The sequence below is a fragment of the Puma concolor genome, chromosome D2 (genome assembly GCF_028749965.1).
Source record: "Puma concolor isolate L17-30 chromosome D2, mPumCon1.1.hap2, whole genome shotgun sequence".
NCBI classification, from domain to species: domain Eukaryota; kingdom Metazoa; phylum Chordata; class Mammalia; order Carnivora; family Felidae; genus Puma; species Puma concolor.
The window spans coordinates 66092881-66112719 of NC_141677.1; the positions used below are offsets into that span (position 1 = coordinate 66092881).

Below are 19839 nucleotides of genomic sequence, written 5' to 3' on the forward strand. Positions count from 1 at the left end.
ATACCATGAGCCTAGGTTCCAAATAACTTGGACACTGAGATGATGGAGAAAGACAGTGCCATTCCTGTTACAGCTTGTTGACCACACTAGCAATCTAAAATGAATCCAAGACCTAAGATTTGGGGAGTTTAAAAGAGTTAGGAGTGGCCTATTCTGTCTGCAAAACTCCTCATGTTGTGTAAAGACCAGCTTAAATGTCACCTCCCTTTAAAGCCTTGCTTCCCACTCTCAGAAAGAATTAGTTGTTCCCCACTCATCTTTGCTCCCATAGCACTTTGCACAAAGCTCTATTACAGCTATTATGCACTTATCATACTAAATTGCAATTTATCTGTTTATGTGTCTGTCTACTTCCACCAGAATATGCGCCCTCAAGGGCAAAGGGCAGGTCTTATTCAGCTCTGTATTCTCAGACTCAGCACAGCGCTGACACAACAACCACTTAAAACATGTTTTAGTATTTTTATTATTAAAGAAATGCATGCCCCTGTTAAAAATTCAAAACAGCACATTCTGGTATAAAAGGAAAGGTTACAAGTTGCCTTTCTACCATCCAGACCATCAGTTCCATCTCCCACAAGGAAGCACTCTTAAGACATGCTTAAAAGTGCATAAATACTACACACACCCCTTCCACCCCACACCCAGCCAACCAACACGAGTGGTTCTCAAAGCTACCACACACGTAAGATTGGCTGCGTCTGCTGGCAACATGACAGGGCTGGGTATGGACCCCCCAGAGCAAAGGCCAGGGAAGTGCTGTTGCCAAAGGACAAGGGTACCATGAGACTAGGATTCAGTTCTGTTCTGCATTCTTGATGCGCTGACAGTGAGTTCTCTCCACTCACTGGTATGTTTCCTATTTCATCTCTCACTTTCTTTCTGTGATTTACTCCACGCTTCCATGTCTCTGTTACAATTCTTTGTCTCTCCATCTGCTTTTCTCTGTCTCTGGTCTGTCTCTTGCCTCACCTTCTCTTTATCCTCCTCTTTCTTGGTCCACCTCTGCTGTCTCTGTCTTTCTCTCTGTCTCTCTCTTATTCTTTCTCTCTCTCAGCTTCCACTGTCTGTCTCTCTTCAGTTTCTTTTTCTTTGTTCTGGAGATGTTCTTCCATTCAGCTCTCACAATCAGTAAGCATCCTTACAGCAATATCTAATATTCCACTTTTGAGAGTAGAGACTTAAGTGTAGTACATCAGTGTTTAAGCAGGTGTGAGCATATGGGATGCACACATTTATTATGTATGCGCTCATGTGTACATATATGATTTAGAGATGGAGACTAAGCTCAAGACAGAGACGAAGATTCAAAATGGAATGCATGTTCTTTTAATGGGAACTGAAGCTACTACAATTTCTGGAAGGGGTTGTCAGTTTGGTGAAATGGCCTCAGATCTCTCTTTCTGGGATCAGCAAAGGGGAAGGTAAACAAAAGACCCGCAGGCCCCTGCTGCTGCTCACCCGGAAGAGAGACACAGAGTGATCTTTCTGCTTTGCAAAAACCCTGGGCACTTGCTCTCTCCCAACAATAGCGATTGGAAGCAAATCAGGCAACTTGAACGTGGGCTCTTTGTTTAGTTCAGTTGCCTGGAATTCAGTTCTAATGAGGCCAAGTTCAAAATCTCCTTTGCTCACTCTTATGTTTTTCATTTTTCAAGTAACTTTTAAAAGTAACTCAAGCAATGTATATTTATTGAGAAACAACAGCATAACTATGGACAAACAAAAAGCATCACCTATAAAGCCAACATTCATTATAATCATAGGAAATGTTTTGAATCATACCTTTCCTCTTTTGTAATGGTATTTTATAGCATACAATAAAATTTTGAAATCATTGAGCCCTTCCATGTTCAGGTATATTTCTAGAGGCTTGAGATATATGAGGGAAATGCATAGACAAAAAACCCCACGGACTTCATGTGTCTTATATTTGTACTATTTTTCAATCTACTTTTCCCTTTCTGGTATTTGGTGGGTGGTTTCCCAATTATATACATATACATATATATATATATATATATATATATATATATATATATATATATATATATACGTGTATATACATGTGGCTGAATATTCTACAACACTCGTAAACAAGATCATGGATTGTTTAAGTGAAAAGCCCAAGGAACAAGCAAACAAAATAGTATAGTTACTAAGGGCTGCTGGCCCCAAAACATATGACTTTGTGTGCAGATTTCAAGCTGAAAATAATCAAAGTCCAAAAGACTTGGGAAAAATCTTTGACCTTCCCCCTAACTGCCAGAAAGAATCTGGATGGAGGACCTGTTTCAGGAAGGGTGCTATCACCATAGACAACTACACTGTAATACGAACTAAGTGTGAGAGACAGGGAGGAACCTAGCAAAGCATTTGTTAAAATTCCTCTCTGTATCCTATTGTTTCTACGTGGTTCGGAAAATATTTCCTTTACTAAACATTTGATCTTCTTTATCTTCCTGTAAATTGTCCTCCCCCACCCCCTTTCAAGTCTCAGACCCATACCCTTTTCTCTTTAGTTCAGAATGATGTATATATACCATTCTGCTTTACCGTCTTTGGAATTTCATATTTATGTGGATTCCCTACATGTAAGAATAAAATATGATTTTCTCCTGTCATTCTGTCTCCTGTCAATTTAATTCTTAGACAAGAACTCTGAACGGTAGAGGAAAATTTTTCTATCCCAACAACAGCAAATATTTAGTAAGCAATTTGCAATATTGTGATTTATAATAATCTTAGATTATTATAAGGCCAATGATTTAATCAATTGTGCCTATGGAATAAAGCCTCCATAAAACCCAATAGGATAGGGTTCCAAGAGATTCTAGGTTGGTAAACATGTTGAGATTCAGGGAGAGCAGCATGCTCAGAGAGAACACGGAAGCTCTGCCTTTTCCCCAAATCTTGCTCAACGCATCTCTTCCATATGGCTATTCCTGAGTTATATCCTTTTGTAATAAACTGGAAATTTAGTAAGTAAAATGTTTCTCTTGAGTTCTATAAGCTTTCCTAGCAAATTAATCAAACCCAAGGAGAGATTCATTGGAACTTCTAATTTACAGCTAGTTGGTCAAAAGCACAGGCGACACCCTGGGCTGTGAATGACATCTGAAGTTGGGAGGGGGTGGCAGTCCTGTTGGACTGAGCTCTCCACTGGTGGACTCTGAGGTGCTGCCTCTGGGTACATAGTGCCAAAGCTGAGTTGAATTGTAGGACACCCACCTGTTGTCAGAGTTTTGCTTGTTGGTGTGGAAGCCCCCACACCAACCAACACACACACACACACACACACACACACACACACACACACACACACACACACACTGGAAATCACGTCCAGACACTTATTACAACTATTATGTGCAAATAGCTGTAGACATTGAGAAGGATGACAAAAGCATAAGACAGGGTCTTGGACTCATTACAAGAAAATGTAGCTGAAATAGAAAAACATAACTGCAGAAACAAGAGTATTATCATGAGCAACATATTAAAAACACCATTTAGTAGGTCATACTTGAGCATTAGTAATACTAATACTAATACTAACAAAATAGTGATAACACCAATGATGATGATAATAGCTAGCCTTCAATGATTGGTTGCTATCTGCCAGATGCCACTTTCAGCACTTTTGTATCTAGTGTCTCCTTTAACCAGTAAGAAATCATATAAAAAATATAGCGTTATCGTTACCATTTTACAGCTAAGGAAATGAAGGCACAGAATTATAAAGTTCACGGATCTAGAACACAGCGGAGTGGGAACTCAAACCCATAACTAAACATTGTGTTCTAATTAAAATAATGTACTCTTTCAGCCACTGAAGACATGGTTTGCCCGTGGTCATCTGGACATCCAGGAAAGATAACTGCCTAGGATATATTCAGCGATAAAAAACATCACCATCTGGCAAAAAAGCATCACCTTCTTCCTGGGGAATCTGCACTGTCCCACGTAACTATCTCTCATTCTCCTAAGGTACCTTGTACCAGGTCTTTCCCACAGGGGTCACAGTTTCCGTGGAGAAGCTGATAAAAAAGCTGTGGGCTCCAGCTCACCACAGGGAAAAGTGAAGCATATTGACACAAGGTTGTACAGACAACGGAAGGGGTTCATAGACCCCAAAACTCACACATGAATTTTAGGAAAATGATTTTCAAGCTTTATAGACTTCCTAAGGGAGCCTGTAAAACATAAAGATTCCTAGTCCCCATCAACAGATGTAAAAGCAGGTCCCATGAGGGCAAGCTCTTTAAGAAATGCTGCCCGAGGTGCCCACAGCTGCCCAGTTTAGAATTCCCCCCATCAACTCGGCAAAACCTACGTCAGGGTAAACACGGATACAGATAGATTTCTAAGCAGGTGACAACCATGCCTAAAATAGACCTTTCTCCCCAATGATTCTTATCAAGAGTGTATTTTGGAAAGTGCTAAGACAAGGGGAAGGCCTATTGCTTTTAACTCCCCTCCCCTCCCCCAAAGACCCTGAAGCAGAAGGATCTATGGTCCACAATTTGGTGTCTCAATAGCCTCTGCTACTCTGGTTAGGGAAAGATGACTAAAGGCATCAATCCATTGGCTTCAGGGCACAACATGATTAGTTGGTAGCTTCTGATAGCATGATTTTTATTAGCAGTTTCTTTAAAAAGTGTACACGTTGTCCATACTTTCACTCAAGGTTCATTAGCCAGCAGGGAGAAGCCAAACAGCACATCCCACACATCCTCCCAGAATAACAAGAAGACATGTTTTAATAACCCCAGGAGAGCCACTCAAGGGGACGGATGGCCCTTGAGGCTTTGATTGAGCTCTGTCATGAAGCAGCTTATTACTAAGTAAAATATATCAGGTTGGTGCCCTGATCAGGATGATATGATAGGGAAAAACCCTGAGGTGGGTTCCTCATGCCAAAAGTTCCCCTACCATCCCTCTGCACTGACTTGTGAAGTTCTTGCTAAAGAAACTCAGAACTAAACCCTTACAGAGAGTCAACGTGATCAAATGGAAAATGCTTTAGAGCCAGAAAGGACAAAATTCCAATTCCAGCTGTGCCACCTTCTAACTGGGTGACCTTGCCCAAGCAAGTTCTTTAGGCCCTGACTTCCACAACTCTAGAATGAGGACAATAATACCTCATTTGTATTACGGTGGTGGGAAGATGAAGTTAAACAGTGTGATGCTCTAGAAAGTTCTTTCAGGGAAGCTTCTCACAAATTTGGTGGTTATTTATATGATTGTCAAGAGGGGTTTCTGTTATAATCAATATATCTTATCTGGCCATAGAGAGCTATCCCTAGTGTTCAGTGAACTCCCCTTTGCTCCATTCCCCCACCCATGCCCCAAAAGTCAGAATAAGCAGTGAAGGCAATAGCTGAGAACTCTGTTATAATCTTTGAGCCAATAAACCCCATCAGTATCAACAGGCACCCTTCAATTTGACTACCGCTGCTCCCAAATGTTGACACGTTAGGTTCCCTTGACTGAGATCACACTTACTATTATTTTAAACTACATTTAATCTGTATCAGCCAATTAAAGAGAGGAAGAAGTGGGTATGCCCCTCTTCTCCCTCAAGCTCCTTCTGCAACTAGCCCAGGTGTAAGTAATCTTACCTCTCAAGTCCATTAGCCGTGGAATACGGAGAATGGGTTTTTGCCAGAGACCTTGCTTGCAGAAAGCCCCATCATCTGTCTTTAAGGTCCCCTTTTAAAGGTTTAAACAATGCCATGAGCCTTCTGATGAGGCCACCTGCTCTGAAGCCCAGGACAAATCACTTGAATAGCTGAGCACAGAACTCAGGATCTCCATGGCCAATACCCACACTTCTTCCCACAGTGGAAAACATTATGGACACAGGTGCATAGGCCTCAGATAAACCAAGGGGCTAGGATGTAGCTGTGTTCTAACTCTTGCCTGTGGAAAGCCAGCAGGGGGCCAAGCCAAGAATCAGTCACATGGTGTGGCAAAACACTGTTGACTCTCTTCTTCCACTAACTGACCTGCTTAATAGCAGTGCCTTCATTTCCCTACCTGAGAAATGTAGATGATATTTGTCTTTCTTATCTCATAGGCCCATGGGGAGAAAACCAACTGAGGTAAGGAAAGAAATGTTCCAATCTTTGAAAGCTGAGGCATTTTGCAAAGGAAATGGCTATAAGGGATCTAAAGTGCTGTAACAACATTCAGGAGGGCTATAGAAACAGACACAGTATCTCTTATACACAGGGAAAATTTCATGTAGGATTTCCTACAGAACATTCGTGTCCTTTTTCTCTCTACTTACAGTTTAGAAGAGGCTCTGTTCTTTCCTTATGAACTTTGCACAGTAAGGTTCCACTTTGTTTCTTGCCAACCATCTGACTACTCGATCCACCCCACGGAAAACAGTGTGCATGCCCCTCCAGAGTAACCACTCCACCTCCACGGAGCCCGGCTCCACCTCCCATGTGCCACACTTATTCCTTGCCATCCCTGTTAGCCACTGCACTGACACCATTTGGCTTGTTTCCTCCCTAGGACACACAGATGCATTCTCCACCCTTTCTAGCCAGAGATATGGAAAGGTAATTGAGATATCCACAAAGACAGAACAAATATTTTACGTATGTTGAGGGACTTAACATAAGCTGGCAAGGAGCCAAATTAATTTACCCTCTGGGCAGCCTGGCCAGTGATATTTCTGACCAAGGACTTAAACAAAACAAAGGCCTTTACAGAAAACTGTGTGTGGAAAATGTCTATGTAAAAATGAAACAGTGATGACTCCAGCTGAGATCTAAGGTGCCAACAAAGGCAATCGTATCTTTCATGTATCTTTCACGAAGGTAAAGAGTGCATCTTTCAGTGACCACACAGGTTTTATTTTCTTTTGGGGGGGCTTGGAATATACCCAAAGACACTAGAAGATCAATTTGCATATCTTGGCTTAAATCATATTTTTAAAATGATTTCTAAGATTAACACGTCAGTTAAACATAGTTTACATTTAAAGTAGGCTAATTTATTGGAACACACAGGAATATTTACATCTCTACTCTTGACCTTTACTCTTGCTATCCATTCAGTTCAAAATATCCTTGTAATAACCTCCATCTCTTAATAAAAATTTTCTCTACATTTCAAGGTTCACTTGAAGTACCTGCTCCACCAGGAAGTTTGAAGGCCACCCTAGTCAGTAGATGTCTGATTCTCTTCTGAACTCCGATAGCATCCTCTGCCCTCAGTGGGTTCTCAGATTCTGTTACCTCTTCAGAGAACTCTTTAAGTACAAGACGGAAAGCTCCTTGAGGGCAGGGAATAATTACTCCCACCTTTGGGTGTCGCTGCACATATATCTGTATTAGAAGTGTCTAACAAATATTAGGACTCAATATATATTTGTAGAATTAAAAGTCAATACGACAGTTTGTGCAAGCTTCTTAGCACAACACTGCCACATGGCAATCTCTCCTTGGAGGTGAGCAATTTTTATTCTCTTAGATAAATCATTAAAGAATTATTAAATAAACAATTCCATCAGGTTTTGTGCCTTAGTCTAGGAGTTTCTGGGGTCCCTCCATAAAAAGATGTGGATAGAGTTCCCAGAGTCAACATTTATGTCATTTTCCTCTAGAAAACCCCATTGAATATATTAGGGGAAACTAAATTCCCAATCCCATATGAATCAATTTTGTTGTCCAAAGATACAAAGTTCCTTAATGAGAAGATGTGACACACAAAAAAACATAATAAATTAGATTTTGCTGCAAGTCAACATTGAAATGAATGCCTGCTTATATCTCAAATGTTTTGATTTCCTATGAATGGATACACATATTAACCATAGAAAAAGGAGGAATCATGTGGAACAAAAGGCTTGCTGCTTACAGGTCAAGGGTACAGGTCATTTTGTCACTCATGTGTCCCCAACTCTCCTAGTACACTTAAATGTAGTAGGTGCACAATACGTGCAGGCTGAACAAACTATTAAGCTACTTCTAACCTGTAAGAGATTTCCATGGCATTCTAGTCTATCTGCATCATTTTACAGAGGATGAAATTGAGGCCACATAGGACACATTATGACTACATATCTAGTTTGTGTACACAGTCGGGACTATAACTCAGCATTCTTATCCACCAATGGAGCATTATTTATTAAACTAAAATAACAAGTAGCATTTGTTGAGCACTTACTATGTATCAGCAACTTCATATACATGATATCAACTGTTCAGGAAAAAAGCCTGCAAAAGCTGTACTATCCCCGTATTTTAGTTGAGGAAGGCGAAGCTCAAAGAATTTAAGTGTCTTGTTCAAGGCAAAGTGTGGTAAGCAGGAGACCTAACACTCAAACTCCAATCTCTCTGCTTCCAAACCCCCTGTCTCCCGTGTCACACCACATTAACGTTCACTAACAGCACAAAGCACCGATCAGAGAAGGAATTATGTGGGCTTGTTAGAGAGAGCTAAAACCCTTTATCATTTTACTTTAAAAAACAAGCCAAAAAATGTCTAAATGTACAATCAAATCAAGTGTTTACGTGCAACCTCTCTATAAATCAGATTTAGAAGTAACTTCGAAAAGGAATCTGTTCCTGAAGAACACTAGATCTGAGAGCTGAATGATGGCAGGTTACCTCGTGCTCAATGAATCACCAGGTGCAGATTCCATGTCTCACTAAAGACGAAGAGGTAGGCGGATAAGAGAACGAGCAAATCACTACTTAAGGTAAAGAGTGCAATGTGACAGGCACCTGTTAAAGTCCTTGCTTTTCTACAGATGGAGTTTACAGCTAGGACTGTGCCTTCCTCCACCATCATCTGAAATCCACCCCAAGATAGGATGATTTAAAATTCTGACTCCAAAAGGCCTGAGTTTTTCTGTTCTACCTTAAAGTCTTTAAGACCAGCCATTCTGTGAGGTTGGGAAATCAGCTTACTCAGGGTTCCAGCCCCTATTTGACACTGGCCTTCTGTAACATCTTAGCAATTCATTCAGCTTTCTAGAGCCTCGGTTTTTCTTCTCTATGTAATGAGAATAAGAATAACTCCTCATAGCAGGTCTGTGAAAATTAAGTGAGGTGATGGAAGAGAAGACATCTACCCAAAACCTGACCCAAGTTGGGATTCGGTGTATTCACTAAGGTTCCGTGGTAAATGTCAAGTCCTGGAACAGCTAAAGGCCTCAAGGAGGTACATGGAAATCAACCAGACATCATGATCTATGACAAATGCAGCATTAAAGTATCAGAATGGCAAAATGTAAGTGAAAGCCTCTGTTAACAAACCTTCTAATACTATTTCCAGTGAGAAAAGGACAAGGCACTAGGCTGAAATATCCAAGTTGACTCCAGCATTAAAATATGAAAAATAGATGTTAACACTTGCCATTCACATATTACCTAACAAGGATTTTTATCAGGATTAATAAGTGTAGCACTTTGAAATTTCTTGGAAATAAGGAATAAATACACGCTTCATCACACATACATATACAGACAAATATATATTTTAACAAACTAAGGATTACTGTATAAATTTAGATCAGGGCACAGCATGCCTAGGATGAGTAGGGTAGGAACAATATGTTCTTGCTTAAGACACTAAGCTCATGACAAATGATTCATCCCCAGCACCTTTCATGCCAAAAGATCCCCCCAGGTGTTCCACCAACTCCAGCAACACTTTCCATCAAGCTAGACGGCAGTGGAGAGGAATCACATCACTCCCACGGATGAGGCAAAACAGTCATGTCTTTACACAACTGCACAAGTCCAACAGTGAGGGGGCAGGAAGAAGGGAAGGAGGCGAGAGAAACATCCAGAATTCCTCACAAGTTTGACAGGCAGCCTATAATTACCACACATTTACACCTTCAAGGCAGGGGTTATTGTGATCAGAAACCCTACTTAGCAAAGGCTTTTCACTATAGGTCAGACAGATTCAGAGGATGTGTATTGCCTGTGGCCCTGAGCGGGTTGGGGGTGGGCTTAAGGGGGGGGGGGCTGACACCTAACCCTGAAGAAAATGAGACCTGCCCAATGTCACCCTCCAGTTTAAATTAGTGTATTTGTCTCCTCTGGGGAGAAATGAAGGGCTGTGAGTTGAGAGTTCCAAACAGGTGTAGTCCTCGACAGTCACAACCCGCTCATGTGTAACCTGGCACGTAATGAGCTGGCATTGCCCCCATTTTAGGGTTGAGGAAATTCACACTCACCATGCAATCAACTTGCCAAGAGCAAACCACAAATAAACCAGCATTAGAACCCAAGTCTCCACACTGCTTTTTACATGGCAAAGTCACCCAGAAAAGTTTTTTTTTTTTATGCCTTCCTTCATTTATTTTTTGTTTGTTTGTTTGTTTGTTTTTTAAACTTTGTCTCTCCTATGACTCTGGGCCAGCTTTGTTTTGTGGGACCTGGATAAAGACGATTGCTCTCCCTCTCTCTCTCTCTACACACACACACACACACACACACACACACACACACACACTAAAAAACCTGTAATTTGTGTGTAAAAAGGCAGGGATGGGGAGCAGAGGGGTTCCTTGCAGAATTAAAAACTTCAAAGGGTAGAAATCTCATTAGCAACAGGGTTTGAGGGCTCAAGTCTTTAATGTGCACCACCTTGATTTCCTACATTATCTCAGATTTCCCTGCATGTTGGCTGTCCAAGCCCTGACCCTCATAAGCCCTACTGTGCTTATAAGCATCATTAAAAAAAAAAAAAAAAAGAAAAAAGAAAAAGGCTGGCAGTGCTTGGCGCCATTTCTTAAATGGAGTTTAAAATTTGCCAAAGATGTACTCTCCTTTTCCAGCTCTTTCCAAGATCTTTCAAGAGATGAACTAAAGTAGAGGTCTAATGGGTGAGTGATATTTTACAGCTTGAATTACATTAAAAGCCAGAAATATTTTGAGTCCAATGTCCTCCACTTCTTGATTCAACAAGATGTAATATGTTTGATGTGTTTAAAATCTCCCCTTAAAGCCAGAAGCTTTGAGTTAATCATTTAAAGCAGTGTGAAAGTTATTCAATCAGTTTAAGAAGATTCAAGTTCAAATTGGGGGATGAATTTTAGTGGTTACGATATGAAAGATATGATAGTTAAGGTAAGAAATGAGGGCAAGGGTCTCCAGAACTTTCACAGAAAGAATTTCAGCTTCAATTATTTGATTAAACCTTTCCTGAGAACTATAGAAAACCATGGCCTCAGTCGTGAGAGCTGAATTGTAGGGAAAACCTTGCTGGTGCTCCCAGGACAGAGACACAAATACAAAATATTGTTTGTCAGGATTTGCCTTAATACAGTTTATATCTATATACTCAAGGAACCCATAATGACAGACTATTGTTTTCAAATGTTCACAACTTTCATTAAAAAGCTGACAATGAGCACAACTCACTGAAGTGGGAAGTTTTCTGGGAAGATTTCTGGCAATGACATCACAACTGAAAACATTTTGAAAGGTACCAGGCTGCACAGAGTGTGCATATAACAAACGCTACAATCTCAATAGCCTGATGGAAGCTGAAACTTTGATTTTTTTTCTCGTTTTACTCATCCTTGGTTTTTGTGTTCTTTTCTGCTTCATGGCAGCCTAGAGAACTTTCCACACTTTTAAATTATCTTCAGTTCTTCCCATCAAAGCTAGTTCTTTACTATTTCAGCTCATTGAAGTTTCCCAGGTGCAGTTTAAGTTGGAATAGCTACCCCAGATTCAGAACATGCAGGCTTTTCCAAAAATCGAAAACCTTCCCTGACGTGGCCAAAGGTCCTGGACTGCACCCACTCTCCCTGGTGTCACTCTTCTGGAATCCAGCAATCCCCCTGGTCCCTTCCTAAAGAGAGGGCTGAGTCTTTATTTGTGAGCTTCTCTAGAGGAGGTCAGGCAATGGGGAAGAACAGGGGGTTGTTGTCACTGGGATATATCTGATCTTCCTGGGACTGATCATGCGGGGAGAACAACCACTCATTCACAGGCTGGAAAGCCCCAGCTCTCAAAACACACTGGCTGGTGCTGTTAGAAGATGCTAGAGAGTTCCTGTCCTGAAACTTGCATCCACTTGGTCCCCAGAAACAGAGAATACATTAAGGGCACCTTAGTTTCCACTACGTATCTCTTCCCTTGTGAGGAAGGGGGGTTAGGAGCTGTGCAGAAAAATAAAAACTTACGAATAAAGTCTTCTTGATCTGACTTGTGCTCACCCTGAGTCTAGCAAGTAAAGGGAAAGTCACTTAAAAGAATGTCATCCTGCCTGGAAATTTAACCCATTCACCTCCGCATTAACCCCCTCTGTTTGCCTGGGTCTTCAGCTCTGTTACACCCATAAGACCAGGAAACAGGTATCTGCCTGCCCTGATTGAAGCTTTGGGGGCGGGGGGAGGGGGTTTGAGAGGACTCTGATGGTGTCGTGGGTCTCCTGGTGGGTGACATTAACTCCTAGGGGAGGTGGGCAGGGAAGACTTTAGTTTGCAGCATCCCTCAAGTGCAGAAACCCCGTTTCTCCAAATTCTCCATTAGATCACACAGCCTGCTTTTAACCCTTTCCCCCTGTCACCCCTTGCCCTCAGGCCCCGTCTACTCACGCTGCTGTTGTGGCCGGACCAGTGGACCATGGCTTGGTTGTGTGCTGAGTCGCCCGTCAGCGCGAACGTGGTGCTGGTCAGCCTCAGCTCCTCCATCCGGAAGCGAGTGGCTTTGTCCGGGTCCCGCTCCAGAGTCCCAGGCCCCGGCTGCCCTCCGTCCCTTAGCATTCCCCGGGGGCTCCGGCTCGCGCCCTCTCCGCGGTCTGCCTTCCCCGGTGCCGCTTCACTCCGTCTCCGCCGGCCAGCGCGTGGGGCCATCGCCACGGACGCCGCGGTGCCCGGGGCCCGCTCCAGGGACAGCGCTCGGTCTCCGGGGGCCACCGCGAACAGCGGGCGCCCAAGGAGGGGTAGGGGTGTGGCAGCAGCTCTGCCTCGCGGCCCCCGGCCAACGAAGCCCCCCGGGGTGGCAGCCCAGCGTGGGGCCGAGCCGGGGGGCGGCTGGGGGCAGCAGGAGCCGCCGCTGCAGGCGCCCGGGACGCAGAGGACCAAGAGCCCCGCGCCGGCGAGGAGCGCGCTCAGCCCGGCTGGGGAGCCGCCGCCGGCGCCAACTTTTCCCATCGCGGGAGCGGAGAGCAGCGGAGAGGCGGCCGGAGCGGAGGCGGCGGCGCGGGGCTCTCCGCCGGCGGGCCGTGGAGGGGCGGGCGCTCAGGACCCCAACTCCATCCAAGTTGGGCCGCGGAGGGGGCGGGCGGAGGCGGCGCCGGGCAGGTGGCGGCCGCTTGCCCAGGCTGGGCTGGTGCCGAGCGCGGCTTCGGACCGAGCGAGCCGCCGCCACGCGGGGGTGGAGCTCGACTGAAGTCACGGGCGGAGCGGGCGCTGGCGCGCTGGCGGGCGACGCGGGGGGGGAGGGAGGAGGGCGCTGCCGGGGCTCCGGGCGCCGCGTCCCGCTGCCGAGCTGCGCCGCGCGGGTGGCTGCGGGGACTGGATGCGTCGCCGACCCTCCCCTCGGGCTCGCGGGCGCTGCCGCCGCCGCTCTCTCGGCGCCCCCGCGGCCGCGGTCTCGGGTCTCCGCGCTGAGCCCGCACGCCCCTCCCGTGGGGGCGGCCAGCCGGAGCTCGCGGAGCGCTCGCTGTGTCGGGGAGTTCCTATTCCTGTTTTATTGTTTCTGTCAGTCTCGGCTGCTTTTTCCTCCCCCCGGCCCCCCCACCGCCGGGCTCCTCCAGTTTAGATGTTAAGGTTGGGTGGGCTTCTGGTCCTTGCCTCCTTAGTCTCCGTGAGTTGGCGTCTTGACCTCAGCTTGAGCAGAGCCTGCGTGTCCCAGCCTGGGGGAGATCCCGGGAAGGCAACAGCAGAGAATGATGTAATTAAATGATCCTATGGTGTGGTGTGGTGTGGTGTGGCGTGTGTGTGTGTGTGTGTGTGCGCGCGCGCGTGGTTAGGGGGATTTTTCCATCAATTATTACGCTTAAATAGCTTTCCGGACCCCCTATAGCGCTCACTGTATTTGAAGCCAATCTTCCTGCATCTTGTGGGCGTATATCTTGGCTTCCCTAAGAGACCACAAACTCACTGAGGACAGGAATTGTGAGCAACTTGGAAGAAGTGACCAATTTATTCTTTTTGCCATTTTTATCCTCGGTGCTCGCCCCACTGTCCTACGCGGTAGGAAATCTGTCCGTCATTAATGCAATAAATACCTGTTGTGAAACTATTCTGTGTCTGTATGCAGATACAGGAAAAGAGGCATGGTATTATATTTATCCCGTGTCGTTGGTGCCCAGCCCAGAGCTACTAGCACATGCCTGGAGATCCTTACTAGCAGACTTCCAGGCTTTGCCGGATGTTCTGCCACTAGTTTGCTGTGGGGCCTCAGACAAAGTGGCAATCTCTCAGCTTCCTACACTTTAAAATTAAGCGGTTGCATTAGATGACCTTTAAAATCCTTTCCACTCCTAAAATTCTATAATTGTATGATTATAATGTCTGCCCAGCCCAGCTCCCCTGCTACTGTTCAAAAGTTCAGATGAAGATTTATAGCAGGTGGATGGGCTTTGAAAATTACAAAGAATTTCTCAAAATCCAAGCCTTTTTCAAATGGAAAGTTTGCTTCTAAGGGTTGAAATACCTTCAGATTTCTTTGTAGTCTTCATGTGCCTAATAACACTTTTCTTATCGTGTGGTAGCTATTAAAGTCTTCAATGCATATTTACTGATTAAATAAATGAATGCCAGGAAAAATAATACAATTTTCAGTTTCTAATTACATTTTTTGTTCATTTTCACACTTGCAAAAGAAACCTCACTGAAAAATCTGAATTGTGATGTTGTGATGGGACCAAGTTAAAAGTAACAGTAATTATTCTTCAATTAATGATATCCTTTTTGATACTGTCCAAGAGGAATTTCTCTTAATCCAACCCAGAGCAGTGTTACCCAAAAAAATAACTGAAATCATAGTTCTTATCACCAATCTGAGAAATATGCAGATGAAGGGGAGTCAGACTGCTTAGCCATTAAATGTGAGGACTTGAAATCAAAGAATGTGACCTGTTTGTAAGGGAGACACAGACTACTCTTGCAAAAGCACCTTAACTCCCCAAGCCTGGATCCTCCTACAAAAGGAACACTGCCTGTCAGGCTTCTAGATGCAGAGGAGAGCCAGAGGTCCTCCCTCTTCCCAAAATGCAATGTTTGTTAAAACCCAGGGCAGCTGTTTTCCTCTCCTGAGAAAGGTTTTCAGAGCTTTGCAGGATTGTTTACTTAATGCCTTCTTTCTATGCCCTGCTAACCTCCTTTCCAATATGGATGAGTGTGGGAGAATTCCTCCAAGAGAGGAAAACCAGATTAGAAAGTCAGAACCCAAATAAATTCCCATCTAAATATAGGACTGGAAAAAGCAAAATGGAAAAAAGAAATTAGTGAATGAGAATTTTCTGGTAGTCTATTATTGCCCTACCAAAATTTAGATTGTTTTGGTTTCAAAATACAGTTATTCCTGAAGAACTGGTAGAAAGAGCTGATTTTTCCTTCCCAAAAATTTCAACTCCCATCTTTTCAAACAGACTGATTACAATAATCCCTTTAAAATGAAATCATTTGCAATCCATTTGCTGAGAATTCATAGAGGGCAGGCTCTTTTTAAATGCCTGACTCTAATTATTCATTTGAGAAAAAGGTGACACAGATATGGGTGAAATTGGGTCCAAGAATTTTTTCCGTATAAGTTCATTTTATTTCTTATGTCTCTGATATTTAGTCAACAAGAAGAAAAGGAAAGTACCAGTAATTCCCTAAGCCACTTTCTTTTTCCAGAAGACTTCAAGAATTGGGCTAATCATGGGAGAAAGTGGGCTAGCCTATTTCAAGGTGTTTCTTATCCAGCAACTCACTAAGCAACCCGACAGATTTTATTAATGCAGTGCATTAAGAATGGGTTCTTTGTTAGGAAAACAGTTGCTATCAGATGCCAGTAGAGAGCATAGGTTTGTAATTCTAATAAGGAGTCTTTTTATTGTGCACATGAAAAACAGGCCACCACCTAGTCTGTGGTCGTCATTTCTCACCTGGACGAGCATAACAGCTTCCTGACTGCTCTCCCCCTTCCACGACTGCTCTGCTCCATCTTGTCCCTTCATTAGTCATCTCCAAAGTGGGGTATAAGCACCCAAATTGTATCACAAGGTAATTTGTTGTGTGCAGGAAGAAAATAGCCTCATTAATATTTAATTACCAATTAACATATATATGCACGCTTCCATCTATCTAACTATACACAGAGAGGAGAGACAGGAAGAATATGAACATTTTGGAGCCAAGTGCTGATTGGTGTTGCATGGTCAGAAAAGTTTAGATGTTTTGCCCTGCAAAGCAGCAAAAGGGGTCTTTGAAATGTAAAACAAAACAAAATAAAACAAAAACTATTATTCTTTGCCTCTATTTAAAACTCTTCACTGACTTGCTGCAAACAGAATAAAACCCACATGTGATCTTTGCATGGCCAATTAGGCCTGAAAGAGGTGAGTGCTGCTTTCTTCAACCACATTTGGCAGCTCTCCCCGCCCACCTGGCCACCCCCCAACCCCCCATCACCCATATGCTCCAGCCATTCTGGGCATCACTTCCTCCAATGTGCCAAGATTTTTTCCAACTCATTCAACTTTGCATATGCTGTTCCACCTGCCTGGAATGCCCACGACCACACCTACTTCACATGGCTGACTTCCTCACTTTAATTGTGCTTCCTTGGAGAGGCTTTCCCTGACTCCCCAGCCAAGAAGAATTTCCTTTCACACTTTCCATATCATCCCCCTATTAGTTTCTTCTTAGCATATATAGTAGTCTTCAGTTATTTTATTTGAATGTTTTTTGCTAAAATTCCCCAGAATACCACATGTAGGTATGGATTGCATCTCCCTGATACATTTCTTCTTTCCCCAGTGCCTCCTTCAGTTCCTGGCTCATTGAGAGTACTCAATAAATAATGATTGGCTGGCTGAGCCACACGGATATAGTAGCCCTATCTGTACAACTTCCAATATTATCACTTTGTCAATAAGATATGTGTGTGTGCCAGAAATGCTGAGGATTTTACATGTATCAGCTCATTCATTCATTTTTACAAAATTCATCTCAGCTAAGTACTATAATTGTTCCCACTTCATAGACCCCTTTATACAACTACACGGAGTCACACAGCCATTTAGGGAAAGAGGAAGGCTTCAATACAGGCATCTTATTCCTAATATGTTCTTGACTTTATGCAGTACTACTTTTTCTCCAAATCCAACTAATAAAAAATATGTTTATTGATGATTTATTATGTGCCAGGCACTACAATTAGCACTTTGAATAATTTCTAATAATGTTAAGCAATTTTGGAAACAAGTTGTTTAGGTTGAAGGTGAAATTTGTATTCTCCAATTTATACTTGCTTCTACTCGGTGGGCATGGGAGTTAATGTTAAAGACAGTGGTGTATTCACTACAGACACAACCTTACTGCAGGAGTTACAGAAGCTGTCACACTGGTTTCCTGTCTTCCCCTTTCCCTAGGTCCCTCCATATCTAGTGGATAACTTGGCTTCAGCTGCACTAAATCACATTATATGCTTCATCATTAGAACAATGTCTTTTAATAGCTCTCAAAATACTTGGCTCCCCTTGGATACCATTGAGACAAGGTGTCTTGCATTTCAGATCAATTACATGAGGAACCATAGAAAGAAAGAGAGAATAATATGCAGACTCTTCCCATTATCTACCGAAGGGGATAATGGGAATTTACAAAAAACAAAAACAAACAAACAAAAAAAAAACCCCCAAAACACTGCTCTTTAAAATACTTCCAGGTGCCAACACATACTGGCCTGGGTCTGCATCCAGTAATTGTGTCTCTTCTCATATCCCCATTTGAAGTGGCTTTAACCAAAGGGCTTAAACCCTCTTATCCGTAAAAATAGGTCTAAGATTATCTATTTGACTCACAAGGATGTTGTAAAAGTTAATTCAACTTCATACACCTCTTGGAGATAACAATCCAGCCTTGTATTTATGTAACTCCTGTCTTATCAGACCTCTAAACAGTTTTTGGGTTTCTTTCCCCTAGTTTAATAAATCTTGCAGCAGCTCCAAAAGATAGGTAGGGGGCAGTTTTTACCTGCATCATACAGAATAAAAAGAAATTTATCCAAGGTCATAGAGTTTGAGAAAAAACTTAAAACTGAATTTTGTTATCATTCACCTCTACCATTTAGTCCAAATCTGCCCCCAATTTGTACATGAATGAATTAAAATCCCACATCGTTTTTGTTTAGCTATGATGCATTGCCTACACAATCATTTCAGGTTTCTAGAGATGGTTTGTATAATTAAATAGGCAGAGAGAAGCATGAAATAATATCACTGTCATTGTGTGAGCTCATATATGCATATATTTTTCCCATTTAAACAGTCATACTTAATGTGAAAGAAAGAAAATGCGCACTATGACTAAGTAAGTTTATTTAGAGCAGTATTATTAGACTTTTAAAAATATACCTTTACCAAAAAGTATTAGAATATATTTAAAAATTATTATCATCTTAAAATTATCTAGAAACTGTAAGGTAACTTCTATTATCTCTCTCCCATCCTCCTCTTGTCCGTTAGTCCAACATAAAAAGGCTTTACCACAGTAAATCATGAAACCAGCTTCATAACATTTTTTTGATTCTAGTCTCCTTGAAAGTACGAATAGCAAGAAATGAACTCAGTTGGAGCTACACTTTTCTTTCTTTGGGAGTACTGGGTAGAGGAGAGAAGAGAGAGAGACCAAAAGCTACTCCCCAAATCTTTAAGGGCCACTGAGATGACAACCAAAAGCTCTCATGTCACAAGAAGCCTTTGGTTATTTTTGTCTCTTTTCCACAGAACTGATCCAAAGATGAATTAGGTTAACATTGAAGCCAAATTCAGTCGATTTCTAGGGCATAATATTCTAGCAGAATACAACTCTATAAAGTGTACAGTAGCCATTGAAAAATAAGATCTTTGGGACTTCTCTCTCAGAGCACAAGAGTAGCTTGCAAAGAAAAGGAGGAAACAAATCAAAGAATAAGCAGCACAGTTGGGCAGACATTAACTGCTCTGTGCTGCTCCCATTTCTCTATTTTATCTGGACAAAGAGTAGATGTAGTCCAGCCCCCAAGGGTCCAGATATCCCCAGCAGTGTGTTAATCTCTGATAGGTGCACAGAAGCACACTAGAAAAGCAGGAAATAGAAATGGTCAAAGGCCAAAGTTTATTATGTCTGTCTACTCCTGCTGCTGCTTGAAGGTAGTACAGTGTGGAGCTTAAATTTCCAAATTTCGAAGTCAAAATCCTTGTTTTCAATCCAATATATATCACTCACTAGCTGTACAATTATCATTTGACTTTCTGAATCTCAGTTGCCTAACCTGTAAAGTGGACATTCCATCACCTTCTACAGATAAGGCTGCTTGCTCTATATGGCACAGAGCAAATGCACACATCTCACACAGCAACATGTGTTAGCTCTTGTTAAAGTTATTTCACCGTTCAAATATCACCTTCCACTTGACATTGGTTTCCAACATGCCTCCCTAGATGGAAGACAGGAAATTAAAACCCAGCCAAAAATAAATTCGTCTCCTGCCAGAAATAAAACAAAATTTTAAGACCACTATACCCATAAGATATAACAAGAAAAGTAGAGTACAGGCGTTGAAACTCAGGCATTTGTATTGTAATTAAATTGAAAATGTGGAATGAACCATCGCCTTCTTCTTGTCAAACCAGTCTTTTACGTGCTTCGTTGTA

The 19839-nt window shown here is 42.6% G+C and overlaps 1 protein-coding gene across 6 annotated transcripts in view; it reads right to left on the minus strand.

Annotated features, from left to right (window-relative positions):
• Positions 1–13365, minus strand: part of SORCS1 (sortilin related VPS10 domain containing receptor 1) — a 550691-nt gene extending 537326 nt beyond the window's left edge. For 4 of the 6 annotated variants that reach the window (XM_086680819.1, XM_086680820.1, XM_086680816.1 and 1 more), the window contains exon 1: positions 12584–13364. In XM_086680819.1, the coding sequence (XP_086536945.1) occupies positions 12584–13141 (558 nt within the window). In that variant the 5' untranslated portion in view covers positions 13142–13364. Of the gene's footprint in view, positions 1–12583 lie in introns of all 6 variants that reach the window. The other 2 variants (XM_086680821.1, XM_086680818.1) reach the window with 2 other exon arrangements.
• Positions 13366–19839: the final 6474 nt, after the last annotated feature.